This window comes from Coptis chinensis, chromosome 2 (assembly GCF_015680905.1).
Source record: "Coptis chinensis isolate HL-2020 chromosome 2, ASM1568090v1, whole genome shotgun sequence".
Lineage (NCBI taxonomy): Eukaryota > Viridiplantae > Streptophyta > Magnoliopsida > Ranunculales > Ranunculaceae > Coptis > Coptis chinensis.
In genome coordinates, this window is record NC_141457.1 from 72,931,729 (window position 1) to 72,951,267 (window position 19,539).

Sequence of the window (19,539 nt, forward strand, 5' to 3'; positions counted from 1 at the left end):
AAGGGGCGGTTAGGAGAGAGAGAAAGGTGGTTAGAAGAGATATAGAGAGAGAGAGGTGGTTAGAGAAGGGAAAAAGAGGAGAGAGAAGGAGAAGAAGGAGAACTACGGCGACTTGATCCTCCCTAATGCGTAGGCAAAATGGGTTCACCGATCCATGAAAACCACGAGTATTTATCGTCATCAAGACGAAATCGAGGAGAGAGATGTGTAAGGTGTGAGGGTAACAACTGGGTTCATACTTAGTTTTAGGTGTTTTTTAATAGTCAACATAGTTATAAACTTCATTTTCTCCAAAGCTCAGATTTTCATAACCTCCTGCGTCAACAACTAGCCTTTGATACGCCATATATATTGGTATACCTAAATCACAATCTAACTCTAATTTCTTTTTGTTTCTTGGCACCAATTTCTTATGTGATCTAGAAAATCTTGCTCTGGACGGACTATTTAAATGGGTATGGACAAAGTTAACTTCAGTTACTTTCCACCTTTGAGATTCCATTAGTTTAATCCTCATCATAGCTCCACAACCAGTCCGTGTATCAAGCCTCAGACGATTGCATTCCCTCATTCTCTTATAACCTTCACTGCTACAAGACAATATCACATGGTACTTCTCTTTTGAGTTTTCTTCATCGGGCTTGTTTCTCCACCACGAACTCCTTACTCTAATTCCAAAGCCCACTTTCTTGGCATATCGATTAAAGAATTCATAAGCATCTTCATAAAAATTAAATTCCATACCTACAGATGGCTGCAATGCTTCTTCAACTCGATTTGTACCAGTTTGAGCATTAACCTCGACATGCTTGTCATTGAGATCTTCCATCTGATAAAATAGGTAAAAAGATGTTCAAAGCATGAAATGCCAAAGCTTTTTCGAAAGGAAAAATAATATGAAAATACTATAGAACTATATGTGTGAAGCAATCTGCCTTGACAATCATATAACCTATAGTGAAGACCGCCGGAAAAACACTAGAAGTAGATGGAAAAGATTGCAGCCAAAGTAGATGAAGGACGAACAGAGGATAAGCGCGCCACAAAATGAGAAGACGAACAAGGAGAGAGCTTTTTTTATTTCTTTCCTTAGAGAGGAGACTATCCGACTTCTTTCCATCTAGCCGGTTGCCTTTTACCTAGATCCATGTGGCAGTCATATATTGGCTTGTGTTATAAAGTCTCGTAACACAATGTGTTACTCTATAATTTCCCTTAAAACTTCTACTGAAGCTATCGTTAAATCCATATCAATGAAATAAAAAACCATTAATTAAGGAGTAAAAATCAAAGTCTTTGAAGAAAAAACATACTGAGTCAACTCGGTGTAGAGAAGATAACATACATATTTCAATTTCAGCAACAACCAACAAAGATGTAACACGTGGTGAAGTGACCACTTAAAAAGTTTTACCAAAACCTAATTATTTAATTAAAGAGTGGCACTAAAACCTAATTACTTAAAACACGTGATAGACATGTTAAGGGGTAATGTCACGATTATAGCTCTACCCTCTTCAATTGAGGAAGTGTTTCTAGAGTGTCCACGTGTCATGACTAATTAAGAAAAAGTAGGAGATAAAATAGGAAACAAGCGTTTCTAGAGTGTACACGTGTCATGGCTAATTAAGAAAAAGTAAGAGATAAAATAGAAAACAAATATTTATCTTTATCCTTAGATATATATTATAGTTATACCCTTATAGAGATTCAAATTTTTTCTAAACTCTATTATCCCGTATATAGTTTCACAGACTCTCCAACTTTTCCTAAACACTATAGCTAATTATGAAAAAACTATCCCATCTAGAATTTCACCGAATCTCCAACTTTTCCTAAACAATATAGCTAATTACGAAAAAAAAATAGGAGACAAAAAACTAAATTATTAAAAACAATAACTTCCACCGAAAATGATTTTCCTAAAACCCTTTCGATTTGATATGTCATCCACTGTGTGATTTAGACATTTATTCAGTTTAAGGATTCAAAAAATCACAATTACGGCCACAATAATTACGACATATTCCAATTCCTTAGATCTATATTATAGTTATACCCTCACTAGTCTATTTTTTGGAACACTCGCAGGGACTCCAGTTTTTTCTAAACTCTATTACTACTTATAAAAAAAAATAGGATATAAATAAGAAAACAATCTCATCCAAAGTTTCATAGAGTCTCTAACTTTTCCTAAATGCTATAACTAATTACAGAAAAATAATCCCATATAGAGTTTCACAGAGTCTCCAACTTTTCCTAAACAATATAGCTAATTACGAAAAAAAAATATAAGACAAAAAACTAAATTGCTAAAAATAATAGTTTCCACTGAAAACGATTTTTCCTAAAACCCTTTCGATTTGATGCGTCATCCACAATGGGATTTAAACATTTATTCATAATCAAGGATTCCAAAAATTACCATTCTGACCACAATAATTACGACATATTCCAATTAAATTTATAAATTTATAAATTTTCAACATTATATATATATATATATATATATATATATATATATATATATATATATATATATATATATATAATAACTTAATTCAATTAAAGTGGACGTTGGGCTTAAATAAATTATATACCAAACCAAAACAAATTACATGTGGAAAATTAAATTATACAAAAAATAACATCACAAAATATATAATAGAAAATAATGAAAAAAAAATGGCAAAGCAATAATGACAAATATTTTAAAACATATATAATACTAAATGAAACTAACGTAAAAAAACAATTAATGGGGAACCGAAAATTGGATGCAAATGCATCGAACTAACCTCAAATAATATTTAACGGGAAATCGAAAACTGTGTGCAAATACAAGCATTAAACTAATCTTAAAAAGTAATTAATAGAAAATCGGATAAAATATGGATACAACTGCATTAAACTAACCTCAAAGAATAATTAACGGTAAATCAAAACTTGGATGCAAATACATCAAACTAATATAAAAAAATAATTGTCGGGAAATCGGAAACTGGATGCAAATGTATTGAACTAACCATCAAAGATTAAATTAACGGGAAATCGAAAACTGGATGCAATTGCATTGAACTAACCTCAAAGATAAATTAATTATAAATTGAAAACATGATGCAAATGCGTGTAACTAATCTTATAGAATAATTAACGGAAATCAGAAACCGGATGCAATTGCACTGAACTAATCTTAAAAAATAAATTGGATGCAAATGTATTGAACTAACCTCAAAAAATAATTAACAGGAAATTGGAAACTGGATGCAAATTCATTGAATTAACCTAAAACAATAATTAACGGGAAATCGAAAACTATATGCAAATGCAACCTTATCAAATAATAAACGAGAAATCGGAAATTGTATGCAAATGCATTAAACTAATCTCACAGAATAATTAATGGAAAATCAGAAACTGGATGCAAATGCATTGAGCTGACCTCAAAGAACAATTAACAAGGAATTGGAAATTGGATGCAAATGTATTGAACTAACTGCAAAGAATAATTAACGAGAAATTGGAAACTAGATTCAACCGCATTGAACTAACCTAAAAAAAATAACAGGAATCAAAAATTGGATTCAACTGTATTGAATTAACCTCAAAATATAAAAAATGGAAAATCAGAAACTAGATACAAATGCATTGAGCTAACTTCAAAACATAGTTGGATTATATGTTGTGAGAATGTCTCGATAAGTATAGTTTTGCATTTAGAATTGTGTTTATCTTATCTCTTTCCGTATAATTGGTAACTCCTTGTTATTCAAGTAGCGTCAATATATATGAACTTCGCCTTATTAGGCAATCTCACAAAATTTTAATCAAACTTCTATTATTAAACAACAAAATGAAGTTGGAGGGTTTTATCAAATGTGAGTTTTTTTTAATGGAGAGTGGGGTTTTCACGTTATAAGAAATTTGGATGAGTGATTGATATAATATTAATATATAATAGTTATGCCTATTTGCAAATATTTTTTAGAATAATTAATATGACAATCCCAATACCCGTTCATAGATAATCTTTGCAGATTCCATATAGTGAGTCATGCATAATTTAAATAATAATTAACGGGAAATCGGGAACTAGATAATCTTTGATGATCCAACATAGTGAATCAAATATAATTATTTTTTATGTCATGTTTGCAAGGACACTACAGATGGATTAGTAGAAGCTGGTATTACACACCACATTAGATAATTAAAAGGAAATCGAAAACTGGATTCAAATACATAATTGAGCTCAAAGAGTAATTAACGGGATATTGAAAACTTTATGCAAATGCAATAAACTAAACTAAAAAAGTAATTAACTAGAAATCGGAAACTGGATGCAATTGCATTAAACTAACATCATAGAATAACTAACAGAAAATTGAAAATTTGATGCAAATCCTTGAAAAATATTTAATGGGAAATCGTAAACAGTATGCAAATACATCAAGCAAACCTCAAATAATAATTAATGAGAAAGCAGAAACTGGATGCAAATACATTGAACTAAACTCAAAAAATAATTAACAGAAAATCAAAAACCGAATGCAACTGCATTGAACTAACCTCATAGAATAATTGGTGGGAAATCAGAAAGTAAATGTAAATGTGCATTGAAATATCCTCAAAGAATAGTTAACGGAAAATCAGAAACCATATGTAATTGCATCGAACTAACCTCAAAGCATAAATAATAAATTGGATGCAAATGCATTGAACTAACCTCAAGATATAATTAACGGGAAATCGGAAACTGGATGCAAATTTATTGAAATAAGCTCAAACAATAATTAATTAGGAATCGGGAACTAGATGCAAATGCAATCTTATCAAATAATAAACGATAAATCGGAAAATGGATGCAAATGCATTAAACTAATCTTACAGAATAATTAACCAGAAATCAAAAACTGGATGCAAATGTATTGAACTGACCTTAAATAACAATTAACATGAAATTGAAAATTGGATGCAAATGTATTGAAATAACCGCAAATAATAATTAACGAGAAATCGGAAACTGGATGTAACTGCATTGAACTAACCTAAAAAAATAAATAATGGGAATCGAAAATGGGATGCAACTGCATTCAACTAATGTCAAAATATAAATAACGGAAAATCAGAAACTAGATGCAGATGTATTGAACTAATCTCAAAGAGTAATTAACGGGAGATTGGAACCTGGATGCAAATGTATTGAACTAATCTCAAAGACTAATTAACGAAATATCGAAAACTGGATGCAACTGTACTGAATTAACCTTAATGAATAACTAACGGGAAATTATAATTAAAGTGGATGTAATTTCACTGAACTAACTTCAAATAATAATTAATGGGAAATCGGAAACTTGATGCAACTGCATTGATGAACTAACATCAAAGAATAATTAATGAGAAATTGGAAACTGAATGCAATGTACTACATTGAACTAACCTCAAAGAATAATTAATGGAAAATAAAAAACTTGATGCAAATGCATTAAACTAATAACCCTAAAACATATCATGTTTGTATTATATGTAGGGAGAATAAATGTCTCGACAAATATAGTTTTGCATTTTAAGAAGTGTTTATCATAATTTTTTTTATTATGATTAAGAATGTCATGTTATTCAAGTAGCTTCAATATTATCTTCGTCACATTGGGCATTCTCACAAAACTTCAATCAAACTTCTATTATTAAACCTAACAACAAAAAGAAGTCTATGAGTTTTATCAAGGTTTGATGCTTCCTTTTTATAGTGCAAAAAATTTGAATGACTAATTAATATAATTTTCATATCTCATAGTTATGCATAGTTGTTAATATTTTCTACAATAATTTAATATAATGACACCCGTTCAAACCCGTCCTACGAATGGGTACTATTTGATAATACTATTTTAAAATATAAATTTGAACCCGTTAAGATTGAGTTGAACTGTTACACACGGTAGCGCCTATTTACAGTTTTTGCATACTTATGGTGCATTAATCCTGCTTATTGTCATAATCGTCTTTCTATTAACAATTTCAGACTTTTTAGAAAAAGAGTGAGTGAGTTTGGATTATTTGTTCTCTGAGTAAGACTATGTATGTTGGACTTTTGGTAACGATCCCGTTTGAAATTTCATCTTTATATTTTTTCTAAGAGACATTTGCCATTAGAAAAAAATCATAGTCATGATACAATTGGAATTTGTGCTATAATTAGCGCCTCATGGGTGTACAATTCAAACAATAATGTTCTTCAAGAAACATGGTAAAATCATGAGAAAACAAATGCATTAGTGGTTTAGCTTGCTCCAAAAACTTCAAATGGACAATGTGTATGAAAAAGACTTGATATTTTGTTATATTGGGCGTTCTTGGTTGGTTGGATACAATAAGCTCGAACCTTAGACATTGTAAGTATAGTATTATTCAAGCTTCTGATTTCCCATTTGGTGGGTGCTTTGAGATTGATTCAATTCTTTTGCATCAGGCTTCTGTTTTCCTGTCCATAGGTGCTTTGGGATTGATCCAATTTTTTTGTCTCGTGAGTGTTTTGCATCAAGCTTCTGATTTCCCGTTGATTAATCAAGGTGATCTATAATAGCCAACTATGTACGTAGATCCTCCTGCAGTGTCTCTGCAAAAAATAGCAATAAAAATCAAATTCACAAATACTTCTATTAGTTATAAAATGATAATATTGTAGTTATGTATGATTTTAATTATTTGGGATCATCAAAAAACTTATAAAAATACATTGAAATGACATGTGATGAGTCATTTCAATAGTCTGATCAGATTCACTAAACCATCACATAAACTAAAAAAAAAAAAAACTTTTAATCACCAACAAAATAAAACTATAGATATTAAGTGGTCAAATCCATATAGGTGTTTTGTTTACATATAAATAAAGAAATTAAACTTAAAAATAGCGGGTAAAATAGCAACTAAGCAAAATAAATATAATAATAAAGTAAATCCAAGGAAAAAATATTTCGAAAGGAGTCAAGACCACACAAATTTGCCTTTAATCTCATAACTTTACGTAACCTTACAAAATACTTGGATTATAACATACAACTGATTAATATAATTCATAGTTGACAAATCTTAGGCTGCATAGGAGCAAATGTGTACTTGTTACATTTTTCTTTTTCACTTTTCTGTAATATTATAACTAAGGTGAATAAGATTCAAAGATCTATTCGGCCAACGACAGTAGGTTTTACTGCAAGAGCGGAAGCAAGATCCAGAAGCCAAAGAAAATGAGGACACAGTGTATCTTCATATCAACACAAATACACACCTCCTCCAAGTCAGATTTCATCAAGGCGGTATTCTTTTGTTCCTGTGAATGGACTTGCTTTACCATTTTCTTCTTTTGATTAGCATCTTTTGCTACCCATTCTTCCGCCCATCTGTATTTTTGATAATATTCCCATGTCATCTGGATCATAAAAGCCATGATCATAATCGTAGTGTTTATGCTCATAGATGATAGTCATTTTCACAAAAGTGCTAGGCTATTGCGGAGCAAATAGTTTGTTAACTCGCCTTAAGTGCAAAAACTGATCCAAAAAGTGAGCACGTAAACTTTAAGGATTACTAAATGTTCATCACCTTTTATAAAGGAGATTATGTTATTTTGTGGCTTAGAGTGCAAGTATAGGAATATGAATTTATGAATTGTACCTGTCATAAACATAGCTTTCAGTTCATCCCAATCGCTTTCGGTTCATACGATCTAAACTGGTAGCATGTATCAAGTTGTTCCTAAACAAATAAGAAACCAGACCTAAACTTAAAGTACATGGAAGTCATATGCTAAAAACAATACTGGAGTAGTAAAGAAGAAACTGAAACACAAACCAGAGAATAGGTGTCAATGATATACCTGACTCTTGACTCCTAGAGAAGTATAAAATTCACCTGCAATAGCAGAAGATAGTTGAAAATCATTTCGGCGACAACCAATAACATAACAAAGAAAAGATCATAGATTCTAAAGCAATAACATGTTGAGATGTGTTAGAGAATATGAGGGTACGGTCCATGTTTGGGAGGAGAAGGACGATGCTTGGGCTGGTTCTCGTGGATTCTTATGGGGTACGAAGCGGGCAATCCCAAGACTTTCTAGTGCTATTTCTACTGCCAGCTACATTATGTATGCTCTAAACTGATACACCACTATCTCCCTACAGTTGGCTCTTTGTGAATACTTCAGCATAAATTAGTACACGCCATTATCTGTACCATTACTAACAATAACAATGCCATCACACCAGCCTATATATGTACGACAAATTGTAGCCAAAATACATTAAATGTTTGTACCATTACTAACAATAACAATGCCATCATACCAACCTAAGTACGACAAATTGTAGCGAAAATACATAAATGCTTCCCCATCAAGCTTCATACACCAAAAAGAAATGAAAAAGAAAAACCTAGGTAATTGATGAAAAAATGAACACCACTTGCATGTTTGGGAAAATATATTTCTTGCTAGAACCGATTATAAATCTTGAAATGATAAAATCAAACAATTCCAATGTCACACGACTAAACTAATTCCCCCAATTAAGAAGATTAAAAATCTAGCAAATCACTAAATGTAATGTTTGTTTATATATATCTGAACACTTGATGACCCGAGTAAAGGCAAATAAAAGAAGAGAAATGTGATACTCAAGTTTTCTCCTAAAGTAGCTTATCCAACAACAACAACCAAATTGAATAATTAGAAAAATTGAAGTGAAAAGAAAAGAGATGCATACTCACGATAAGATAAAATTAATGAATAAAAGGTTTATGCTTGAGTTAACAACTAAGGTCACATATATAACAGCATTTCAAATATGAAAACTCATAAAGACATCTTCTATTTAGCATGAAATGATATTTTTTTCATTTTATATGGCTATGCATGCAATGAAGTGCCATGAAATTCTAGCCATCTGTCCAAATCAATCCTGTGTTAAAGAACAACTCAAACACCACCAAAATATATATCAGAAAGATAAACAAAGAAGAAAAAAAGTGAAGCACCCATAGCATAGTTTGTAGATTTGATTATATGGCTATGCTTGCAATGAAGTGCCATGAAATTCTAGCCATCTGTCCAAATCAATCCTGTGTTAAAGAACAACTCAAACACCACCAAAATATATATTAGAAAGATAAACAAAGAAGAAAAAAAGTGAAGCACCCATAGCATAGTTTGTAGATTTGATTATAGAAAAACATTGCCAATAAAGAAATCAAATATACCCATATCGGAGAATCGAAGATACATAAAAGTAAATCATGAAACCCATGGCCGGAAACTCACATTTGATTGAACGTCAATATCTTTCTACTGGGTTTCTTCCATTGACACTTAGCACATAGGTTCGATCACCAATTTTGTTAAAAGTATCAATGTAGTCGACGTTGATTTTGAATATCTGGAAGCACATCTCTTTCTCAACACAATCCTTGTAGACTCGTCTATAATTGGTCATATATAAATTTAAAATGTGCAATATATAAATTGCTAATTGATTTCTAATCATGATTTACTTCATCACAATTCAAAGATCCGATTATGGGCATAACTCTTCTAGAAGAGTAGGTATGAAAATACTTACAATGATAATCTAAAGTTTCAAATAGTTACATAGATAGTCTAGTGCCTCTAAAAGTGTACCATGGTGCTTGAAATTAAGAGTACCAAGGCCGGGTGCTTGCTCATTACCTTTCAATCACAATGGACAAAAAGAAAAAACTTGCGAAGACCTTTTCAAGGTAAAGGCTTTATGCAAGCGATGGAATACATAAAACCATCTTGCCACACATGCATCTTCTGAAAACCACATGAAGCAAAAACACCTCTGTGGACATATATGAACTGAAATTTAGAATAATACTTCAAACACAATTTTGACCCCCTTGGAATTACCTAGAGGAAGTCCATCGTAAAACAATTCCAAAATTTTGAGTTGTGAAGCCGAACATAGCATATAGTACGGGGAAGTTGGAAGCTCCAACACACTCTACTCGTTAAACCTAATCTCAATATAAAGGTTGAGAGAGATGATGTAACGATTAAGCCTTACAGTTTTTCATATCTGAATTTGTCTGGATTGACATTAAGGATAACATGTCATCTTGATGCCACTTCTAACTATCGGTTAATTAGGTTAATGTAACGTACGTCACAAAAAAGTACCTGAGATATTGAATCCATTGCGGACATGCTGGTGGGTTATGTTTATGAAAGCTCGATTGATAAACAATGTTTACTAAAAACGTTAATGAGGAAACTATACATCTCGAAACCGATCAAGTCGAAATTGAACTCTAATACATACTGCTATTCCATGTTTTTAATTCAATCATTTGTGATTCAATTGGCTTTTTGCTATTTCATTTGTAAACCCTAACAATTTATTGGAACAAAACTAATGCGGCAATGACCAAACGACAAAATCTACAACTAATCATTTGAAAAGAAAGAGAATAAGGGGATGCATACCTGATATGAGTACATAACATGGACGTCAACACATGTTTTGGAATACCCAATCCAGCAACAAAATCCTAATAAAATACCCAATCAAGCATACCCATTTTTATGCAATTACAAAGCCCACAGTAAGATAAATAATACCTCAGATAATATGGTACACTATCTTGTGTTGTAAATTAGGGATCAATAACATAATTTGTGTCCTCGAACAATAAACTTTAAGGTTAAAGATGACGTACATGCATAAACCATTCTCATCACAGGAAATTACACACACTCAATGTTTGATCATCCCATATAAAACAATAATGTTTCTTCGGGATGACATATATGCAGCAATAGACAAAACAGGGAAAAAATAATAATAAATAATCAGTTGACTCTTGGCATGGAATCCATTACTTAAATGTGATGGATACATTTTGATTGTTGCGCCTATAAGAAAATTACTTCCAGATATAAATGAGAAAACTCTTGAAATAACCTCTTAAGTGGCTCGAACTAATATCTGAAATAGCCAAAATTAATAGACAAATTTATGAACAATTACCCATCTGATTTAAGCAGTAACACCGAAGGCTTCATAAGTGCATTTCCTTAGCAAATGGCTTTAACAACAATTTTCATCAAAATCAACCAGCACACAAAACATCAATGCCAATAAGCTCGGTGCAACTTAATTAAGATCCAAAAATTCTAATAAATAACCATTTCACACTGATCAAATCATATAAACACATCATCAAGCTAATAGTCTCATTTAAGTTGCTTAAATTAATCGATTTTCCATTTTGAGAGAGAGAGCAACAGTCGAAAACCACTCTTTCAAAAACTTCAATTCAAAAGTTTGTCAACGGAAGGAAGAAGAAAAAAAATTAATTTGAGTCGTAGACCACCTCAAACTAAAGATTGCATATGATTCCATGAAAAAGAAGGCAGCATAGCACTCGTCACATGAACCATAAAGGAATATAACATAAATCTACCTCATATTTTCTTCATGAGTGCATCTTCTCCAAACAATCGGTGGCAAACAAATTTATAAGAAATAAATTTCTAGCATTCTCTTTATAAATAACAATGTTATAGCAGTAAATAACCAAAAATCAAGTACTAAAAGAAAATAAAGAAATCAGTAGCAAAAATCAATCCGTCAAGACCAAACCACAACAAACAAGAGAAAGAAATTGAAACAATAGCATACAATCCAGCAACAAAAAAAAATAATGTGTAATTGATTCAAGGAATGCATAAGTGATTTGGGGAAATACCAATTTGATCAATAACATTAGCAACATCGAGCATCTCGATCAGAGATAGAGAGAGAGTGTGATCAACAATGAATAAAGTGTTTTGTTTGCCGTGAATTCTAAAAAAAAAAAGATTCTCTGTTAGATGTTTTTTTTTTTTTTTGCCGATTCATTGTTTCCTTTTTTTTATCGTGGATAAACAAAACAAAAACTCTGTTAGAGTTTCTCTTACCATCGGTTTTGGCTGGCCCATTCAATTCAAGACAAACTGTAGGTGATGCAGATGCTGCTTCAAAAAAGTATGTGCCACATCATCCTTCTCCAATTTGTTTTGAGAAACACTAGAGAGAATACATGGTAGCATCTTTGCCTCATTTGGAAGTTTTGGACAACTTGTCCATAACCGATCTGAGATAGAGAGCTGGCCAAAGTTATCGTGCTTTCGATTACTATGAATGTTTACCTTACAACCGGCAGAGCAAGGAGAATCTTGTTAGTATATTGCAGAAGCGTGAGAAAGGATCATTTATAGGCAAGTCGAGACAATGTTCCAATGTAAAGTCACAACATTTTCATTGGAAAGTTATATGCAAATAATATACTGACTGATCACCACTTTTCTGATTCTGACTGATCACCCCTAATCTCATGTAAACCAGATATGGTTGGGAATCTTAAAACTTGATAAAATGTACTAGGAATAGCACGCATTTTATGTATCCATTTCCTTCCTAATATAACATTATGATCAGACTGGTGCTTGATGACCACAAATTTTGTCATCACCGTTTGAGGCCCCGCTCTTACTGGCAATTTTATCTCTCCCGCTAGTCTGGTACACGTTCCATTAAACTCATACAAACTGAACTTCAGGGGCTTTAAATGTGACTCATCGAAACCAATTCCGCTAAACGCCTTCCAAAATAGAATATTAATTGAACTACCACAGTCCACTAATATCTTCTATACATCATAACCCAAAATACACAAAGTGATTAGCAAAGCATTATCATGTGTGGACAAATCTTCCGCTACGAACATGATTGCCCCTGGAACACTAGCCGATATCAGTTGCTGGCTCACTGGTACTGGCTCGATATTGACCTTGAGCACTTCTTTGACCGTTGAGATCTTCCTTATCTTATCTTGAACAATCTTTTTATGAGGAATTCCCCCCCCTCCCCCCGATAAATCATGTTTATTACCCCCAAAGGCTTTTCTCGTATCATTGCCGTCTCTGCTGGCCTGATATCTGCCCGAAACTCTCTCAACTTTCCATCTTTCATTAGCTTGTCTATTTCCTTAACTAACTGGAGACATCTATTTGTCTCATGGTTCTCAACCTTGTGAAACTAACAATACGGCTTCCCCTTTATTTCTCTTAGAGTGTATTTTGGCCACACAACAAAATCTTCCTTTTCTATTCTTCGCAAAATATCTTCTGGGGTAGAATTCAGAGCTATAAAGTTACTAGGATCGAGTTCCTCTCTCAAAGTCTTATCATATTTCCGTCTCTACTGTGGCTGATTATCTCGATTAGAGTAATTGTCTTGAGGTATCTTATTCTCTGATCTTGAGGAATCTCGTCCTTCATGGCGATCCTTATTATCCTTTTCTTTTTTCCCTGCATCGGTTACTTGTAAAACTGCCTGTGCATTGGCAGTTCTCAACCCCTCTTCTACTAATATATCTCTATTGACCTTGTCATACAACTCCTGCAATGTTTTAACCTGTTTTCTCAGTAAATACTTATGCATAAAAGATCCTGACATTAATCCTGCTTGAAACGCTATGACAGCCGTCATTTCCGATTCATCTAACCTTTCCACCGACTGTGTCTCAGCCTTGAACCTTGTTAAGAAATCCTTCATAGATTCTTTCTTTGCTTGCTTTAATTGAAACAAAGCCGACACCTGCTTAGGTTTCACCCTCTGGTGACCGTAATTAGTTAGGAACCTTTCTTCAATTTCTCTAAAGCTTGAGATTGACCCCTCTGGAATTGTACAGAACCACTTTAAAGCTTTGCCCTTTAAGCTTGACGAAAAAGATCGACATAGTACAGTATCCCAATATTAGGTACCCTGATATATTGAGAACTGATGTCGGTAACTAAAAAGATGGTCCATTGGATCCGTAGCTCCTTCATATTGGCTTAATTTTGGATTCTTAAACTTCGGAGGTAACGAAGCCCTCTCTATCTCTTTATTTAATGGATTTCTATCGACATCATCTGCTAGCTTCCTTATCGATGCTGATACTTTTTCTAACAACTGATCCCCTAACTGCTTCGACATCATTTCTTGCACCATTTTCTTTGTAACTAGTACTTTTCCTTCTTCCTCTTGGGCTATTGCCGGTGTTGTTCTTGCCACCGATTGTACTTCTCCAATATGACTTCGGCCTTCTTCTCTCCTCTAAATAACTTTTTCGCACTATTGGAGTTCCTGAACTCGATTCTTCATCACCCTTCTCATACCTAGTGTCTTCAGCACGCTTCTCCTTCTCTTCCCTTATTAGTTTATTCTCAGCCATTAACATCTGATTCTGCTTTTCTAAATCATTCATCCTTCTCAACAAATCTTTCAATGACACTTCTTTCTCTTGTATCTCCTCTGCTTCTTCTATCATCCTACTAGTGGATCTTCGAGTTCTTCTCTCCTCATTCTTAGATATAGCCTGAGAAGTGCTTCCCTCATTAACCATCATTGCCTTATTTGTTGTAGCATGCTTTGGAGGCATTCTGATTACTCTTTCTAACCAAAAACTTCAATTAATGGATTCAACCAAAGAAAAAAAACAACGAGAAATCACAATCGCGATCTTTATCTTTGAACCTAGACAGCGCCAATGTAGTGCTCTAAGAAATTGATCACTATTAATAGTAATGAATTGCAAAGATGAAAGATCAAGATTAAAATCGAGTTGAAATAATATTTGTTCTTGAGTAATAATATCGGTTACAATATTCTCTCTTTTTCTCTCTCTTACTCTCAGTTTTCCATTTTGTTGTAATGATCTCCAATGAATTAATCTTTTTCTTGCTAGTCTATTTATAGTTCTTTTAGAATAGCTTGAACCAATCCCCTCTTGACATGTGTCCATCCTCTCCTTCCTCCTTCATTTTCCCACTTTTCTGCAACATATCAATTGTAATACAAAATATCAATAATAACCGCCGAAATATCAAATTGACGATATTTGCCCACGACATCTCCCATTCTTGTAGTAGAGACAGAAAATTTTCATGTAGTAGAGACAGAAAATTTTCAGCTTTCTCATGTCTCACCTATATATGCAATAATCATACATTGTTAATGTGGTTACAATTTTCGATAATGAAGAGTGCATCAACAAAGCACCTCTTTCTCAAGGTGGTTTAAACTCAAACTCTTACATGCATATTCATTAACAAAGTACTTGTCATAACGTTAAATAGAAAGGAATGTGTCAATTAAGTACCATTGTATGGGGATGGTTCAACCTCAAACTTTGACACGCGTATTCATTATTATCCACCGCCCATCTCTAGGATAATAAATAGAAGTTAAGGTAGTGGATTAGTAACTGAGGAAGACAACATTTCTGGACCTGAATATACACTTGGAAAGTTTACTTACGGTAACAAGATTTACACCGGAGAAAGAAGCGCCGAAGCATAAGCCCGTCGACATTGCACCACAACCATTATTCTAAAGTGGTGAATACTGAATATAACGACTTCTTCTACCATTACATAGAATGAAAATTCCCAGGCCTACATAACGACTTCTTCTACCAAAAGAATCCTATTTATACTTAACTTCCTAAACAAACATATCTAATAAGAATCCTATTAATACTAAACTTCTAATGACATAATAAAACCTAAACAAATATATATAAAAAAAACCCCACGATCTTCCTAACAAAAAACAAAAAACAAAGGTAAACCTTCAGTTTTTTCTTTTAGTCTGATTTACATTAGTTTTACATATATAACTGAGTTTTTTTTCCTTTTTTTTATTGCATGCAATAGAACATATTCAATCAAGGCTTTAGAAAGAGTTAACAAAAATGGATAAGGTAAACAATTTCTTTTTCCAGTATCTTATTTAATAATTTTGTTGATTTCTCTTTTATGATTCAACTGATGATAATATTAAAGTTTAAACACATGAGATATTAGCGTCTTTTAATTCAAAATTATATTGAACTATATTGAACTTAAGACCTGTATTAGTGTAAAAACCGACAATTAAAGACGAAATTATATGAAATATAAGAGTTTTAATTCAAAATTATATTTAACCATATTGAACTTAAGACCTGTATTAGTGTAACAACCACTCACTATTAACTGTTCGCGTGGGTACGGATCTCCTGAGATTGATCCTTCACTCATGGACGGCTTCGATACTTAAAGAAAGATGTTCCGGTATGTCACATGAGCCCCCCTCTTAAGGAAGTAAAGTTCCCAACACCTATGAACATAAGCCAGGGAGGACCGCATTTGATGGGCTTAGTGCTCTTAGCTAGACTAGACTTCTGTAGTTCTTTCTACGTCCATCGGTACAGCTTCTTAGTCATCTCTGGATTTCATGTTACCATGGGCAGGACCGATCACTACGCTTAGAGTATAGGCGCCACAGGCTGAAATAGTAATCACTTTCATTTGAATTTTTTGACATAACATAATATACAAGTATATTACACAACTGCGACAATTCAACAAAAACATTCTAACAAGTGTACTAGTCAAATAACTGAGGCCAAAAAAAGAATGCTCAACATTACTCAATTATATACTTTTCTAGAACATACAATGCAAATTAAACACTAATTAAGAAATTATAATCAAGAAAGCAAATTAATAATGTGAAAAAAGATACTAACCTGTGCAATCATTCTGTGTGAAACCTTCCTTAAGTAGACTACATCCGGAATCTCCCTTTCCTCCCGTGGAAGACATTCGTAAAATGAAAATGCTGGCCCGTCTGTTTCCCAAGAACTCAAAATCTATCTCATCATGCTCGAAGTTTTGAGATGATAGCTGAACATCATTTGTGCACATTTGCAAAAATATAAGAAATTTGGAATACTTCCCAAGTGATTAAGTAAACAAGAACTTTTGGTGAACAGGGAACCACTTACATAGAAGGCAATTACAGTTCAAATTGAATCCCCGTGCACCATCTTAATTTGCATACTTGAAGTGTCCAAACAAGTAAGACCCCTTTGATCAAAACCGGCCAAGACTGATACACGGATCCAAGTTAAACACTATTAGTACACTTTCGGGTTTTCCCAACAAAAAAACAGGAAACATACTTGAGTATTGCTCTTACAGTCTTACCAATGTATTTGTCAAGGAGGAGCTGAATCTCATTACCACCATTGAAGTACTTAATGTGATCAAAAGCCCATGTGGGCACATAGTTCCTGTTAAATGCAACATGAACAACTTTCTTTGGAGCTGCACTCATTGCTCCTGATGCTAAGAATAAAAACACCAAACACAGAATCCCCACTGAAGAAGCAACCATCTTTACTTCTTTTGGAAAAATAAGATGAGAGCTAATGTAACATGAGCAATGGGGGGTCTGAGCAACTACTAATATTCTTCTCATAAAGTTTCAAATTTGGTTCTTGATTAAAAACTGCTGGCGTGGAAGTATTCTTGGTTAAATCTTTGTCAATATCATAAACCCTTGAAAATTGATCACTATTGTTTTGCTCCTCTGCAATTGAATCAAGAAACGACCACATAATCAATTTAGTTTGAAAGGAAGCTGCGTGGGAAAAAGAGGTACCAATTCAAATTTGAATTGATACAGTACCCGCTTAAAACATAAGTTATAATTTGTTGGGCCCAGGCCCAACAGTAATAGTATACTTATAGGTTTCTAAACCCGATAGCTTCTACCTAATTAAAAAAAAAAAATCTAATTTAAAATAAGGTGATTTAGTTTTAGGTCGTCCCAATAATATGGGTATTTGCATTGGACCCAAAGTTTTACGTTTCTTAACTTTAGGTAACCCTATCGTTAGTTAACGATTCATTTACCAAGTTTGACCGTCTATTGCACGTGCCCACACTATAAAATTCAAAATCCAAATTTCAAAATACCCGACACGTGTCATAATCCATGCTCCTGATAGAGTGGAGGTTGCAAAAAAGGAGAAGCCCAATGTTCCAAAATATCAAAATTTAAGAGATATACAAAACTAAAAACCTACGAAAATTGAACTTCCAATCACTTAGTAAAACATAATCTATTAACCTAAAAAAAACAATTTAACTACACATATTGAAAAACCAGGTAGCCTATTTTCTTCCTCTTCTCTATTATTTACAATTATTTATTGACTTCATTTTATTATGTATATTGCAGATAATGCATGTATGAAAATTACAGCTTATGTAAAAAAAAAATGCTAAAGGAAATTCTAGAAGCAGGACTTAACATTCAACAAGATCCAGTCTACAACACAGAATTAGAGAGCGGACGATTCAAAAGCACTGTGACATTAAAGTTACCAAAAGACTTATTCTTTAACAGTGAAGACGTCATAGTTAAAGAAATTGATGGAAGCCCAACATATTCTGTTGCAAAAGCAGAGGATTCAAAGACTTTTCACGCATAATACGCTTTTATAAAGGATGAACGTGATATGGAAATTGAAGACTTCAATTTCAAAGAACTTATGAAGAAAAGAATAGAAGTTGAAGAGAAACAAAATCAACTCGACATCCTCAAAAATATTATGCTAGATTGTTTGGTTGATGATAAACACAACAAAGATAAAATATATTATCTCAAAGAAAAAATTAAAGGAATGAAGGGCATGGAGAGTTCCATAATAAAGAAAAGAAAACCATGAAGATTAGTACTTTAATACCAAAACTTTATTATGTTGGTCACATAGTATTTTTTTAATGGCCAAGGTTTAACGATTCTTATTTATGAAAGTTTGTCACTATAGAGTCAATTAATTTTTAGTTTAAATTTATAATATAAGCACGCTCACTTTTACAATTCTACTACTTCAAGTTATATTGTGTTCGATATCAAAAAAAATATAAGTCATTTGTCACCTTTGGAGTAGGTATTCATATCATAGCATTGTTTCGTTTGCTGACCTTCTAAAAGAAATGAGTAATTGTAAATAAGTGGATGCCCTGAACATTCAACAATATAAATACTGGAAAGTGTCTTCCAAATATTAATGAGATAGTGGCACAATCGATTATGAAAATGGTGAAACCTAATATTATCCCTCAACAATCTCTCTCCTCATAATCAGAAACGCACCACACATCACAATGTGGACAATCCTAATGGGGATTCCAGCAATCGTAGTAAATAGTCCAAATGATGTCTGTAAAAGATCATCCAATGCTTCCTTCATCTCTTTTGACTTTGGGTGCGTAATGTCACCAGCAAATAACTCATGTATAATCCCATCCTCTGCTTCCATCAAGCTGCAACCAGGGTTCTTTCTGACTCCTTTTTCTCTAATCAGGATTTCAATGGATCCGATTAGCACCAAAGAGTGCTCCCCACACGCCTCAATAGGTATCATCGTTACAAGGTTTAAGGCTTCTTCCAAGTGTCCAGCACAACCAAGAAGATCTACTAGTACTACGTCAAAAAAAACACCAATAAAATTAATATCTAGCCACATTATCATTATACATTATACATTATCATTTGTGCAGTAAACACCTATATGGCCAGTCTTATAGCAGTTGTTGCAAACCTTGAGGTCAACAGCAGAATCTCTTGCAATGTGACCAACTTTACCGAA

At 33.1% G+C, this 19,539-nt stretch overlaps 2 protein-coding genes across 2 annotated transcripts; both read right to left on the bottom strand.

Moving 5' to 3' along the window:
* Positions 1-256: 256 nt before the first annotated feature.
* LOC147517681 (protein FAR1-RELATED SEQUENCE 6-like) lies at positions 257-829 on the bottom strand. Its single transcript, XM_086593672.1, has one exon. The coding sequence runs from the start codon at positions 827-829 to the stop codon at positions 257-259; it is 573 nt and encodes a 190-aa protein (XP_086449798.1).
* A 13,972-nt stretch (positions 830-14,801) lies between these two features.
* Positions 14,802-17,273, bottom strand: LOC147517682 (putative xyloglucan endotransglucosylase/hydrolase protein B). The gene is made up of 4 exons (XM_086593673.1): positions 17,084-17,273; positions 16,921-16,985; positions 16,624-16,780; positions 14,802-14,884 (listed from the first exon to the last, which is right to left on the bottom strand). The coding sequence occupies exons 1-4, from the start codon at positions 17,271-17,273 to the stop codon at positions 14,802-14,804; spliced, it is 495 nt and encodes a 164-aa protein (XP_086449799.1).
* Between the last annotated feature and the right edge of the window lie 2,266 nt (positions 17,274-19,539).